At 41.4% G+C, this 15,460-nt stretch overlaps 1 protein-coding gene across 2 annotated transcripts; it reads right to left on the bottom strand.

Moving 5' to 3' along the window:
* Positions 1 to 405: 405 nt before the first annotated feature.
* Positions 406 to 13,960, bottom strand: LOC122998314 (bcl-2-modifying factor-like). 2 transcript variants are annotated; one of them, XM_044375139.1, is made up of 5 exons: positions 13,778 to 13,960; positions 11,598 to 11,788; positions 10,759 to 10,961; positions 9,529 to 9,641; positions 5,603 to 5,673 (listed from the first exon to the last, which is right to left on the bottom strand). In XM_044375139.1, the coding sequence occupies exons 2-4, from the start codon at positions 11,761 to 11,763 to the stop codon at positions 9,558 to 9,560; spliced, it is 453 nt and encodes a 150-aa protein (XP_044231074.1). In that variant the 5' UTR covers positions 11,764 to 11,788; positions 13,778 to 13,960; the 3' UTR covers positions 5,603 to 5,673; positions 9,529 to 9,557. The 2 variants fall into 2 exon arrangements, with proteins under 2 accessions (XP_044231073.1, XP_044231074.1); XM_044375138.1 differs by lacking the exon at positions 9,529 to 9,641 and having other exon boundaries at positions 406 to 5,673.
* Between the last annotated feature and the right edge of the window lie 1,500 nt (positions 13,961 to 15,460).

Raw genomic sequence — 15,460 nt, 5'->3', positions numbered from 1 at the left:
TTAAAATAAAGGCTGAAAGGAGTGGGAGCAGAGCAAAGGAGGGGATTAATTCTTCTTCTGTAGCTTTTTTTTTGTCTGAGAGCAGACACACTGTATTTAAGTTGGTTTAGTGGAGAGAAAGCAACAAGTTTTCAGGTGTGAAAGACTAGACTTATGTTTATTGTCATGAATTTGACTTGTGTAACTGTTCATCTACTGCTGCAGTTGCATCTCCAGTCATCCATGGATGGGTGATTTCTGTGAATTCTTCTATTATTTCTACCATCTTTCTTACATATTAAGGTTGTTTTTCCTCTTTGCCTTAAAAGCTTGGACCAAGTTAGGAACTATGGTTTATGTGGCCCTGTAAAGCCAACTGTGACGTTGTATGTAATACTGCTATATAAACATAAAGACTCAACTTGACACCTTCAATAAAATTTTATTGAAAAAAAGTACCAATAAACAACAAGAAATCCAGAAAAAAGATTTGTAGAGCAAAGCTCCTTATGTACAGCATATTGCACTACATAACAAATTGTCTTTACTTCCATATTATATCAACAACCAAAAAATATATATAAACACAAAAATGAGTGCACAGTATAGTCTCGAAAACACACAGTCAATGTTTACAAAAATGCTACATTTTCGCTGGGTCTCATTTCTTGGTATACAGAGAGTGTGTGATAATCAAGACTTCATTTGAAACTGAGCAGTTAAAGGCATATTCCAGGGTTTTAGAAATACATGTACACTTAATCTGTTCTGTAAAGAAGGGCAAATATTTCATAGTTATAAGCTAACGAGCAAAATTAACCACAACAATGAATTATTTTGGTTTGCTTGGTTTTGTTTATACACCACAATAAGATGTGCAAGGAATGTTGCAAGTTCATTTTTATAAAAAAAATGCCCTTGATCTCATGGACTTCAAAAGGATCCTACTCGTATTAAAAATTATTTTACAAGCATTAACTGTCCTTATAAAAGCAGACCCTTTTTCTTAAGAAAATACATTTTAAAAAGTTAAGAAAGACCATGAAGAAGAAATGTTATCATTAAAAAAAAAAAAAATCAAAATCAAAACCTTCCTCAAAACTTCAAATTTATATAAAGTGGACTACAAAATTCAAGACACTGACGGTTTCCGTAAAATACATGTCCCACTCTAGGGATACTCCACACTCGCACATATTGTGATGAGTGCAGCTTGGGAACCTCATTCTAACAAAATTTTACAGGGCACCATGGTAGATTGTTTCCCTTTCCAATAAATCAAACAGGCCATCCTTCTGAGCCTACTTGCACAGATATACGGCTGACACATGGCAAGATTAGCCCATGAGAACAATCCAGAGTATATACTATATATGAACACACAACAGATAAGGGACCCATGGGATCTACAGAAACAAAGTACTTTCCAGTGCATGTTGATTACAACACAATGATCAAGATTAAGGAATCAAACACATAAATCAACGCCCTGTGACTTGAAAAGAATATGAAGGCAACCTTTCTTTTTTAAATGTGTTTAGAAGCCTCTCTAATGTAATCTGTATCATTAGCAATGGGTGGGATGGGCGATGACTCAGTAATTATAAGGGGATGGTCATATCCTGTTGGAAGGTTAAACTTCAAAACTGCATTGAAGCTACTGCTTTTCTAAACCACAGATTGAGAATCAAACCAGGACTTGGGTGAATTGGGTGGTTAATGATAATGAAAAATGTTTGAATTGGTTGGGCCCATCCCTGGAAAATCACAACCTTTAAGTAATACTCCACCCAAAAATCTATTTTTTGAGGATCAAACATCCACCCCTGTAGGCTTGAAAGGTAAGAGGTTTGTAGTTTTTGTCTATAGATAAATACGATGACGGCCATGTGGAACGTTTGAAATCCATTTTAAACCAAAATGAATTCAAACTCAACTTAGCTGCTGTTCTTCATGAAGGGCAAGACTACAAACTTCTCACAAAATACAGGGAACAAGTAATACTAAAAAAAACAATAGAATTTGGGTTGAGTATCACACAAAGCAGTGTCAGGCACAATGCAGGCCAACCTGCTCTGCACAGAGTCAAACAACTGAAGCATATACAAGTCCAAGACCAAAAGAAAAAAAAGGACAATAAGAAGTCATTGCACACACAAGTGTATACAGTAGAAATGGGCAAATATACAAAAATAAATAAGGAGAAAAAAAATAAATTACAAGGAAAATGAACCGATGAGCAATACCCATGTAATGAAGGAGCAGCACAAAGAGGGAGTCAAGAGCCAATGGTGAGATGGGGTGCTACATGGACTGGCTCAGCGTTCAGGATCCGCAGGAAACTATAACCACAACCACATTCAGTGCGCCTCACACGCCTACTACTACACGCTCAGTAGCCCCCGTCACCACCACAGTCAGCAAGTCAGCCTCAGACTCCTCAGTCAAACTGTACCTTTATGTGTGTGCTGAGAGATTGGCCGAGAGAAATTTTTAACTGAATAGAAAACTTGACAATACCTCGACAGGTTTCATCATAAATAAATGGGTAACAACACTGCTCTTCCTCTAACCATGTAACAGATTCTCAAGGTTACCAGTAGCCCACAAAGTCTGTCCCTGAGACATCTTTAAGAAAACGAGAGGAAACCCTAATTATGCAGTGATAAACTTGACACATTGTAAGGAGCAAGTAATTACAGACCCCTGATATGTATTGCTCCTTGGGTCCAAAAGTTGGCCTGGGTTCAGCAATGGAAAATAAAACAAACAGCATCTTCAACAGTGTCTTTAAACATTTTCATATTTAAACAGTAATTACAGTCTTTGTCACTTTTGTTTAATTTCAGTGACTGTTTGACTGCTGAGTCAGTGGTGTTTATGTGTACTAAAAACGTCCCCAAACTGGATCTGAGCACCAAAGACAATACAAGATCACCTCACAGAATATAAAATGGTGTAAAACCCCATAAAGGTAGCCTGAGAGGAGAAGATTCTGTTCTGTTCTCACAGATTGATTATACAGTATTGCTTGGTGTTCAGTACACACACTGGGTGAAAAACAGACCAGGACTCAGAAACCTTTCAATCGAGGCACGAGAAACTCTTTGTAGCCTGAAAGGTTGGTACATGAAATTTCCAGAACCCATATCCAATCCAGATTCCAGACTGTGCTCAGTCAGGTCTCAGCATTGATTATTTGTCTTGGACTTGTGAATGAAAAAACATCTGAAATGTTGTGGCAAGAAAACAAGTCATAACTGAAAACCTTCATACAAGACAGAGGTTAACTTGGTAACAATCTGAACTCTTGAAGGGTGTAGTCTAGTGCAAAAACAGTGGATCCACAGCTCCACTTCAAGGGCATGGAGGTCTGAAAACAATCACATGAAACGAACACACCTAAGGGCCCTTTCACACCTATGTCACTTGGTCCGGACTTTGCGACTTTTCAGTTTGATCTGAACCAAAATTACAGGTGTGAAACCTCCTGAACCTTGGTCCGCCAAAAAGAGGTGGTCGCAGTCCAGATCAAAGTGAACCATGGTTCGAGTCATTTCTAGTGTGAAATTTTTTTTGGATGGTTCAGACTTTTGGACCAATTACAGGAAGGAAAAATGAGCCCCGGTAGCACATGGGGAGAGGAGGAGACCAAGTTTTTAATTGAAGTATGTTCCTACGACGTTATAAAAAGTCAAGTGGAAAAAACTAAAAATGCTGACACTTTCCAGGTATTTTCGGAAAGGATGAGTGAAAGAGGATATGAGAGGACGGGAGAGCAATGCCACCTTAAGATAAAATAATGACATAATAATATTATTATAGTGGCAACAAAATGAATCTGTTCATTCATTTTTCTCCATTAACTCAAACAGCGCCAATGTCAAACGCACGCCTGTCTACAAACCAATCAATGTCAAGTAAAGGAAGATGAAGCCCATGCAGGTGATGACGACGGGACGTAGGTATGTCACGTAAAGTTCTTTAGTGCGCTCACATAATCGCAATGTGAAGCCAAAACTAATCAGATCAAATGTACACAATGTAACAAAAACATGAACCTTGGTTCGGACTTTCAGGTGTGAAAAGGCCCTAAAACACAGGGATACCTTGTACAAGAGACTAAAACAGGGAACAAGATCAAAATGAGGGAAGAATACTTTGTCACTGAAATTAAAAATAAAATAATCAAGGTAGACTTGGCCAAATAGTTGTTACTATTTGGGTAAAGACTACTTTACTCTGTATAATAAACAATATGCTTGACTAATGTTGCAATTTAGTGCACAGGTGCAACACCTTCAAAAAATATTCTACATGGTAAGAGTCAGCACACCATAACTTTCATCTAAATATCTTCTTTGTGCTACATTTCAGACAACATCCAGCCACCCACAGGCAGCTTTAAATAATAATGAACTCCAAGTAATTAACTGGCAAGATGCACAATAACAAACACCCCTTATAGTAGTAAGTGAAAACGAATCAATATCGACCGATGTGTTGATTTTACATACTGACTACTGTTAATTATTCACTGTTGGGTTGTTTGTTACTGTATGGTCTTGTCAATTAACATTATAACTATTACAGCTAACTGCACGTGGTTTGATATTCTTTCCTTTTTATCTGAAGTTTGGTTTCAATGTCGATAATCCTTCATTCATCATTACTAATGTTAATAACATCATCAAGCAGTGGTTGCTCACAGTCTGAATAATGCTACTATACACAGGTATGTTGGCAGTCGCCAGGCTTGTTTTACCAGTAAGCGATGTTCGGAACTGTAAACTCCACCCTGACACTTACTGAGCTACACAAAGTCCTAATTGTCTGACATGTAGCATGGCTCAAATATTATGTGCATATTAAAAGATATTTAGATTGCATATCCTGGTGTGCAGACTTTTTCATGCGCAGAAACTTTTTACCCAATATTTCAAATGATAAAAGGGGATCATGTTCAAACTTAATACCATACCAAAGAAAATGGAGGAGTAAAAAAAGAAAACAAAAAAGGAAAACAACAAAATAAGAAGAAAAGATAAATGTTCCATTGAGGTGAGGTGCAAAATGCTTTGTTCTGAGTTGTTGCCTCTTTGGAAATTAGTAAATCAACTTGACTGGTTACCCGGGAAACTTCAGAAAAGAAAACCTCACACCACATTTCCTTTCATTTCCTAACCATCTCATCTTGCCTGTAAAAGTTGCGCAATACTCATTCTGGCAGAACACATTGAATAAGGCATTCCCAGGGTCTGTGGAGGTCATTAAAGATGGATACATTGTGAAGTGCAAAAACTTTAACAAGAACAATGTACTGTACAAAACTACTACACCACACATATACCAAAATATGAACATTGTCCTGTGGAGGAATCTCGGAGCATCATGGCATCTTCTTGGAAAGAAAAAAACACGTCCTTGTATAAAAGTTGGTTGTCTCCGTCCCGCGGTGACCCTTTGTCTCTCCTTTCTTTCCCCCCCCCACAACAGACCCGTGATAGATTTGACAGTGCCATTAGGAGTCCAGTTCCTCATGGAGATGATGAAAACGGACGTGAGGGGAAGACCCTCTCACCTCCGTCCTGCTCCACCTCCTCCAGCAATGAACCCTCTGTCAAACAGAAGGCTGAGCAGAGCTGTGGCCAGGCGCCACAACAGCGGCCCCTGGTTCCTTTGGTTTCGATGATACTGCAACAACAAACAAAGACAAAAGTTAGAGCAGCACAAATCCATGTGGACAGCAACCACGGTGAAACTCAATCGCAAAATGCATTACTAGAAATAGTCATTAATTGAGTATTCAGTGTACTCTTCAGTTTATACTGGCTGTGATGTTTGCTGATTGGCAGTGAGTGAAAAGGGTCAACTCAAAAGAGGGTAAGACAAAACCAGACACCGTAACAACGCTGATATTTCCACAACAGTCTGCTTCTGTCCCCAACAATACTTATTAGAGAGGCCTCCCTTTGTGTGCGGACTGGGGATCCCGACACAATCCGGGCTTCCCAACAGACATTCCAAACCATAAACACATTCATCACACGGGCTGCACTTTTTCTAATCTTTCTGGCAGAGACCAGCAGCAGTGGTGCGGGAGGAGACTCTCTCAGGTTTGCGAGCCAATTGGATTGTGTGCGATTAGGGGGATAATGCTATCTCTGCCATTGAGAAGCTGAGATAAGATAATTGCACCAAATGGGATTAGGGAGCTCTTGATGAGGGGCAGGGAGCCTCTGCAAAAGAATATATCTGCATGAGAGAGGTACAGTAGCTGAGCTCTGCACACAAACAGCTCATCTGCAGACGAAAGGCAGACTCCACCATGCCTGATAATGCTTTAGCTATTTTCAGACCACAAGGGTCATAAACTAAGAAGACTTGAGATTAGTTTGTCATGACAATGCACGAAAGTGTACTACCTTCTCTTGGCAACATTCTGCTGTTTACGAAAGCCAAAATATCTGAAGGCAGAGATTAGATACGCCATATTTATATGACTGTTAAGGTGGTGTCCAAACATTGACCTAGTTAGAGCTGCCATTGTGATAAGCCTCTGGGTTTCTATACTCTTATCAATTTGTGGTGAACATTGCACGGTGTTGCATAAGCGTAGTCAGGTTCCAACCAGCATGTGTGCATCTTACTTACTCTACGCTTTTTGTTCAAAAGAAGAGGTAAAAAAAAAAAAGTCAAAGCAGACTGCTGGGAGTCTTGATGAAACCAGTTCTCTGTTATATGACATATCTAAATCTTGCCTGGGGATATTTTGATAAGGAAATAATACGAGCATAATGTCTGCTTCATATAAACACAGGCAATAAGGATTTACAGCGCAGAGTGGATGAGCTCACAGTGATACATCTGAGGCCCTGATGGCAGCCAGCTTGGCTATACTTGGTAAACACTGACATGCCACAAGTCTTTTAAATGTATAACCAAATTACATGAGAGGCTACAGTCAATTAAATCTCTTTGATCAGAAAAGAGGAAGGCAGAATGACTGTATATTTGTAGTCATATGTATATTGCATGTCACTACATCCAAGAGTGCAACCAGTAAACTGAAGGATTTATCACGCTACAAAGCTTGTGTTTACTACAAGCTATATGAGAAGAAATTAATCTTTATAAACAGTAATGGAATGTTCCTATGACAGTGACCTTTTGCCCTCTACTCTATCAAGCTGAGAGAGTGACATTGAGTTAAACAGTGTGAAAAAAAGTGAGGGTGAGAAAAAGAGGTGTGCACAGGCCTGTCGCAACTTATTCATGAGTCACACCACCAACTGTCAAAATGAGACTCTGGCTCTAAATTTAGCCGGCGATGGAGCGGCAAGAGTCTAGCCAGATGCTCGGTGTCGTCACTCTGACACTAGCCTGATGTGCTTTATCAGTGTCCCATGCGGGCTGTCTGTCAAGCCAGCTGCTCAGAAGCTCCCCCTTATCTCTCAGGCAAACAGGCCAGCGTCAATAGCAAGAAATTCTGGATTAGTTACATCAGGGAGGAGACAAGAAGCCGAGGAAAAATACAAAGGATTGTGGTATTAGATAATAGAGAACAGCACAAATGGACCGTCAACAAAAACCATCACAGACCAATGAATGACTTGTAAATATCCAAAGCCAGCCTCATATGTTTTTATTTCCAGTGCAAGTCCACTCCTCCCCCCTCTACAAGTGCTGAAAGGAGAGAGTGCTGTGCCCTCAGCGAAGAGATAAAGCCACAAACACTGCGTGCGTGCAGACACACATGTGCGCACACACACACACACACACAAACACACACACACACAAGCGATATTCAACCCTGCTTTCAACACCTCCTATCGAAAGAACCAGGAGTCGTCTCTCTTAAAAAAACATGGGGATGAAACCCAACTCTGCTCCTTGCCCTATGCAGGCTGGAGCTGTCTTCCTGCCATTGTGACTGTCATTATTGCTGTGTCTCAAATGGCGAGCCGGCTAATGTCAGCAATCCTCTGGGGACCTCAGCGTCCCCTCCAGCCCTCTCTGACTGAGGAGCAATTTATCTGTCAGCATCCACCACCAGCACTCCTTCGCTACCTAATCCCTGCTTTTGCCGGGGGCCACGGGCTCCCACGGAGAACACTCACAGCCACGTCGCTCCTAACTCCATCGAGAAGAATGCAGTCAAAAGCACTTGGATGGCTCAGGGACAAGTGTCTGCAATGAATAACTGCAATCACCCACTGACGGGAGCGAGAGCTGACAAACACTAACTCTATTATTGAGTGAGACTTTTTGTACTGACTGTCAGACCGTGTGATAGTGAGAAGTGAGAGATGGCAAAAAGCAGAAAAACAAGTATGGGTGTATTCATGCATGAGCTTGTACACACGCACGCTCAATACAATTAATTGCACAACCATACCACAGAACCAGAAATAGAAATTACAGGCTGCAGTGGAATCACGCATCCAAAACTGTACATCGGTGTTTGGGTTGTAAAAACATCCCACTGTGACAAGAACACACACACACACACACACACACACACACACACACACACACACACTGGCAGAAACGTTGTTATGCTTAACTTGAATGACATGCGTCAACAGTAGTCATACTGCTCTCTATGCAACTTACTGTTACAAACTCTTCATGGTGTAACCATAACAGTTTTTCTATTCACTACCACAATATGTATATGTCTCCTGGCACTTGTAACTTCAAGGTGTGACTTCAGAGGCCCATTCTCACTCTGACTATCCTCTCTCATGTTTACTCAACCAACAAAGGGAGCGCAAGCCACTTCCTCATCCCCTGACCCAGGCCTGCCTTCGTTGTGCGTCAGGTCCCAGCCGCATACAAACACACACCCCTGCAACCCTCCTGTCTGACCGTCTGGTTGTCTATGTGCGTCTGCCAGTGTCACAATACATGAGTCATGCTGAGCTGCGAGGGTATAAATAACTTCAGCTTGATAAGCGGATGAGAGAATCAGAAACTGCCTCGCACCTCAGAGTATGTTTTTTAAAAAAAAACAACAAATTATATCACGTGTGAGGCAAGAAGGGTAGCATTTCCCAAAAAAGGAGGTTTTAAGACAACTGAAGATGGTTGTTACTTGATCATTTGAGGTTCATTGCCAAACCTCACTGCCTCATATACTTGCTTATACCATCATTATGGATCCTACCCCCCCCCCCCCCTTCCAATGGCTGCGTAGACCTTTTATTTGGGTGTCTCCTGGCCGCTCCTCGCCCAGGGAAGGGGCTGACTGGAGACTCCCTGGAACCACAGCTGTTCCCCTCAGGGCTCACGCATTGGCTTCGGGTTACAACATGTTTACAGACTCCTGCCACTTCTGCTTTTTCCTGGGCTCATTAGTATGTGAGGATGTGTGTGTTCAAATGTGCATGCGTGAATTTACATGTAGATGTGTGTTAGACTGTGAGCCACTTGCGCAACGACACACTTGTGCTTTTACAGAACAGAAAATCTCCTGAGGGTTTATGTATATTTTTGCTGGTGCAGCCAACAAAACAACACTGTGTCACGGTTTTACAACACACCCACATATAAGTGATGTTACACAGCACACGGACTCAGTGGACAGTGTCACCCTGACCACAGTGTTGTGTGCTTGTTTGCGGCCAGGCATCCTTCAAGCCACTTGCCTCCACAGCACACTGAGGAAACAGGAGAAAAGAGAGAGAGAAAGAGACAGAAATAAACAGGAAGAGGAGGCAGGGGGAGGGCCTGGGGTTGGCAAGGTGGGGGAAGGGCTGGCCTGGTTCAGCAATGTCTTTGGCTTGAGGGAAGAGAGGGGGGTGAGACGCTGGGCTAAAGTTCTGCATGTGCACAGCCTCTCCAAAACAAACATGGAGCAAACACAATAAAAGACAGCAAACTTTTGACCCACCGTAAATCTTTGCTAGATTAAAATGTGATCAAAATATTAATAAAAAAGTGTGAGAATTATGTTGCTAATGTATGTGCTGCTCTTTTTTTCTGCTGTTACTTTAAAAACAAGGCTCTAAACTTGACACACTTATAGAGATACACACACACACACACACACACAAACAAAACATCCTCTAGTTTGATGGCTGTAGCGATACATGTTATCTGTAGGAAGGCGCTACTATAATGCCAGTGGAAACTAGAGGAATAAGGCCATTATTAATTACAATAATGAGCTGTATGGGTTGTATGCGTAAGACCAATTTAAACTACTGACATAATGAGCCTGAAGTTTCAGTTGACCATTTACACTCAGCAGGCACAAGTCCACACTACACTGTTAACATTTACATGAGCATTCAGCTCCTAGACAGTAATTCAAGTGGAAAAACTGGATCCAAAAATATTGCAATTGGCTCATTTCATTTCATTTCCTCCTGTTTAAAAAAATAATTAGGTGTGAAATTTGTCACTATTTCATTATTATTGCTATGTTATGAAGGTAAAGTACCAAGCAGTGTTTGTAATGTTTTTCTCATATGCTATCAGTGTTATATTATAGAGACTGTTTGATTTGTGAAATAGTGGAACCTCCTGGCTTTTCAGTGCAATTTATGTTGCTGACTCAGCTTGTGTGTCCTATTCAGAAGCTGTTATTGTAACGGGAAAGAGATTTGTTTGCCTGTTGGCGGTCACATGTGGTTTCTATTGGTGGTATCTATTAGTCAAATTTGTCAACTGTTACGGTAATATTTATAACACAGCTACACTGCCATCAAACTAGAGGCCAAACGTGCCTGTCTTGAGTTTGTAACATCAGGAAGGTACGTCTTTCCCCCTCACCAGTTGTAGATGTTCCCGATGAAACTGGTCTCCTATTAGCTGGAGTTTCTGGCCAATGCAGGCCTCCATGCTGCGTGCCACAGGGTGCTGCCGGGGTCGCTGCTCCATCCCGTTTCGCTCCTCTTCGCTCCCTTGTGGCCTCGCTTCCTGATCCCCAACGAGCTCAAAGTGTGCCGGGAAGTGCAATCGAAAACCTGCGTAGCCTGTTGAGTGTCAAGGCCGGTGCTTGTTATTAATATGAAAATGTAGGTACAGCAATGACACCTAACAGGGTGTTCTTTACTGTCTATGCTGATGATGCAACAGGTACAAAGAGCAGCCAAGAACCAAATCAGATTGCTTAGTTTACATCACTACTTTCGCAGCTGTTGCGTTTTCATTTCAATCAAACACTGTGAGTCAGTTAACAGTTTCAAAGGTCAATCAAAAACAACAAACAGGCATAACATTGATTTGAGGTCAGTTATTGTAGTTGTTATGGAGCTACTCTGCAATGATTGCTTGGCGCCATTGTAACTTTGCTGTCACTGGTTATCAGTTCTCTGTACAGTTGCTGCATATGCAGGTGAGCACTTCTGTCACGTCCTTTCAGTCACAATGCCAGTCTGGCGCCTTTTGAATAGCAAAGCAGCTGGGTACACTCCATACAGGCCATAAAAGCTGCTGTGATCACGACTATCAGGCGCCACGGGTGAGATCAGTGCTGCAACATTGTTACCCATTTCTCACAGTAAGTCTGATATTACAGTCTTTTGCTTGCTGGTTTTATAGCACTGGCTATCATGCACATGGCACTGTTCCTGTTTCTCTTTTGAAATACTGTATGTCATCAGCCTCACCGTAGAAGAGTGGTCTGGGCTCCTCTGCAACTCCACAGGGCAGCATGCCGTTGGTCGGTGCCAGGACAGGGCCAGGTGTCTGTGTGCCCCGGTCTTCACACTTTATCTCCCTGAATGTGGTGCGCCAGGGGTCTGGCTCAAACACATCATCCTCCTCATCGTCCATGCGGGGGCACTATAAGATGAGCAGCCTTAAAAGTAAAATGACAGAGAAAGAAAGGGTATTACAACAGCTCAATATAGGAGATTTATCTTCCAGTGAGTACATAAATCAAAGACATCCCAAGTTTCCTTCACTGCGGCTAATGATGGTAACCTTGGACAAGCCTGCATTAGGCCTGATGAGATGATCTCAGACATATTCATTATACATTCCTTCTTCCAAAGCATTCATTATCATTATAGACAACCTGTCTAGTTTATAATGAGTGCCCTCAAATCAATAAAACCACATTGGACAAGTTGGGGAAGAGAAAATGAGCAAACGGTCTGCCTTTATTTGTGGCAAAGAACTCAGTGCTTATTTAGACAAATGGCTCTGTTCATCTCAGTGACTAAACCACACAATTCACTGCGGTTAAGAGACTTGGTTGAGTTACATTTACATAACTGGGAGTTTGGCTGACAAGTTTAAATGAGAGGTAGATTCTCCTTGTTTGTGCTGAGCAGCCCTGTTGACAGGAGCTTCTAAATTAATGTAAACATGATAACCAGCATACATCACCAATATCTGGTACATTTACAGCAAACAGTTGTAAGAATTAGTTCACATAAAAATAACTGACATTTACACCATATGTAAACATATTTTTTAAAAAAGCATGATCACAAATCATTAAAGTAACTTTGCTGCAGTGTGGCAAGATTCTTAAGGAGCACTTGGGAATCTCACCAGTGTCAATGATGCACTGCACTCAACCCTGAATCATTGAGTAGGTCAAAGAGTTATCAAAATATGGATGAAATTCAAGTTGCCTCACCAGCTCACCCCCAAGTCACCATCGAGTTGTAATACAGGGTTAGGCTACCACCACACTTCCAAATTAGGGTCCAAAGAAGAAGGGTAATGACAGTCTTTGAGGAAAATCCGAAGCCACTCTCCATACCCTGGTCTGTCAGCTTGCCAGCTCCCCGAGAGGGAGTTTTCATTTCTTCACCCCACATAAGCAGATTGGCCTGTCTCTAACATGCCCAGACCTCACGATATACTGTGTGCCTTCACAATAAACCCTGTGTGTAAAACCACTTAATGCTTTGTTTTGACAAACATAGAGTAAGAACATGGAAGGCTAAGGAAAAAAAAAAAAACCTAAGCTTAACTTCCAGATATCCTGGGCTGCTTTCTGCACAGCTCTACTGACCAGGCAATGAGCTGTTTGTGTCAGACAGTGGCTCCCCCTGCTGCAAACAAAATAACTCTAACAAAAGGGAAGGTGGTGGTAGTGGTTATGCAGCTCTTACTGACACACTTTTTATCCAACGACATCAAGAGCCTCACATCACACTATTTCAATTTAATGTAGCATTATACAGAAGCAACGAAGCTATAAGTGACACATGATGTACTCGAGCTAAAAGCACAGTCAGAGTCTAGCTACAATATCCAGAAATTAATAATCAACAGGCTAAAAATAGCTATAATAAAAATATGTTGCAATCATTATTTCATGAATGATTGATAATGGCTCGAATAAGCGCGTGCAAAGAAAGTAAAGAAATTAGTACATCCTGAAAAGAAACGTCTACACATGTCTAAAATGTGTAATTATATGTTTACACACATAAATCGTTTTAATATATGAAGAAATCAGTTGTCAATAAAGGTCTGAAACACGAGACTTGCGGCAAAAACAGCCCTGCAGTTTGAAGTCCATTCACCGCCTGAGCTGTGTAAACCGGGAAAGCCGGTGTAATTCAAATCTCTGTTGTATGAATGACAGGCTGTGTTAATTAAATATCATTTTTAGTTGGACGACTTTGAAGTTTCAGTAAAGTCAGCTAACAAATGTACACGACAGATGTCGAAACTAATTTGTTGCAGCTGTTTCAACAACAACAACGACACGTTGTTTTGTTGCTTCCAAAGGACGCGGATGTTTCTTAAAGTTAAAGCCGACTACTAACACTCGCTGGTGAGCGTTGAAAAGAGCATTTTAATAGTGTTTCCTCAAGTAACTTACCACAAAGATGGGCTTCGTTGTTACGGCAGTCTTAAACTTTGTAGAAAAAAAGAAAGGACACTGAGTTCAATATCCTGCCAAGTCAAGCAAGTTTAGTCCGTATCACCTCCACGACAACTTCCATTCTGTGAGGAAAACTGCAACAAGGCGATTTCATTTCGCCGACGTCAGCTCCAAACTGACTCCGCCGCCGGGGCGTGGCGTTTAGGTTGGTAAATAAACCAACCCTTAAAGACGCGTGTATTTCTGTCGGACAACTCTACTGCATCCGAGCGGACCTAGAGCGCGCCCCTTTAAGGTGCAGTTACATTCCGTTGCTGTAACCAATCGTCGCGTTTGTTTTTATCCCGCCTTCTCCATCGCGTATTCAGACACGTGGACGGGAAATTCCCCATAGCACGAGACCGCTTTCACACTTACTGCCGCGCTCATCTGATCACAGACTCACAGCCACAGAAAGTGTACACTGTTGTCACCAGGCAGCTTTACTGCGACTTTGCTGAGTATTTGAAGAGAAAAAGGAATTAGCAATAAGCGGCTACATAGCACTGTGTTATATATTAATATCGCTCAGTATTTATATTTGTAGTACTTTACCTCATATCCCTGTATTACTTACATATTGTACAGTAATACAATGTATTGCTGTTGCATGCTGGCACTGTCATTGTGCAATTTATAATCAATATGTGTTAGAATATGGTCCTGGTCTTTTATTTAGTGTCTATTCAATTGATTGTCTATCTATTGTAATCAGAGTGTTCCATCTTGAGGTCAATACTATACTATACTATACTATACTATACTATACTATACTATACTATACTATACTATACTATTCTAACAAACAGTAGATTTTCCCATTTCAACATTTTCATTTCAACAAGTATATTTCATCATCATTTTCACATCTAACTGCCAGATGTGTGTTTTTGAATACCCAAGTATGTTCTGAACAACCACGTACTCACTGAGAAATCATGTGAATTTTTATCTAATACAAATGGCCTACATTCACTGGAAGTGGTCTAGATCTTGATCTATCAACTGTAATGAGGCACCTGTAGCAGTAAACATACTGTTTGTGTGTGTGTGTGTGTGTGTGTGTGTGTGTGTGTGTGTGTGTGTGTGCATTGTTTGTACACACACACATAGCTTTGACACCATAAATTAGGTCTTAAAACAGTCATCATGGGAGGATTTATGTAAGCTCATGACAAAAAGGCAAGTAATTGATTTACTAATTAGTTCTTAATGATTATGATGACTGATTTATCAGTCCAGTTAGAAGCTACCCAGCACCTCCAGAGGATTTAAGAATGTGTGAGTGCTTCTTGGAGATTGCCCAATGAAATAAAACACCAGCAATATTTCTCAGTTCACTTCTATGTTATTTACGGCGAGCACATAGCTTGACAGTTAACCACGTCCATGCTGAGCTGATTCTAGTCAGCCTCTTGTTATGGAGGGCAGTGCAGGTGCTGGTGATCTGCCCCCTCCCCTCAGGGCTGTCACTGATCAATAAACCCATGGACAGCTGGAGCTGAAGCAGACCCTCTGCATTCTCTCACAGAGCATCACCCTTCCCCCAACTCCTCTTCCTCTCTGCCTGTCATTCAGCTGTCCTGCCTGAATTGGATAGACCTTGAGGTTTGGACTCCATTCCACCTGCGGCCTATCCAA

Source organism: Thunnus albacares, chromosome 15 (genome assembly GCF_914725855.1).
Source record: "Thunnus albacares chromosome 15, fThuAlb1.1, whole genome shotgun sequence".
Classification (NCBI taxonomy): domain Eukaryota; kingdom Metazoa; phylum Chordata; class Actinopteri; order Scombriformes; family Scombridae; genus Thunnus; species Thunnus albacares.
This window is presented reverse-complemented; position numbering and strand designations above follow the sequence as displayed.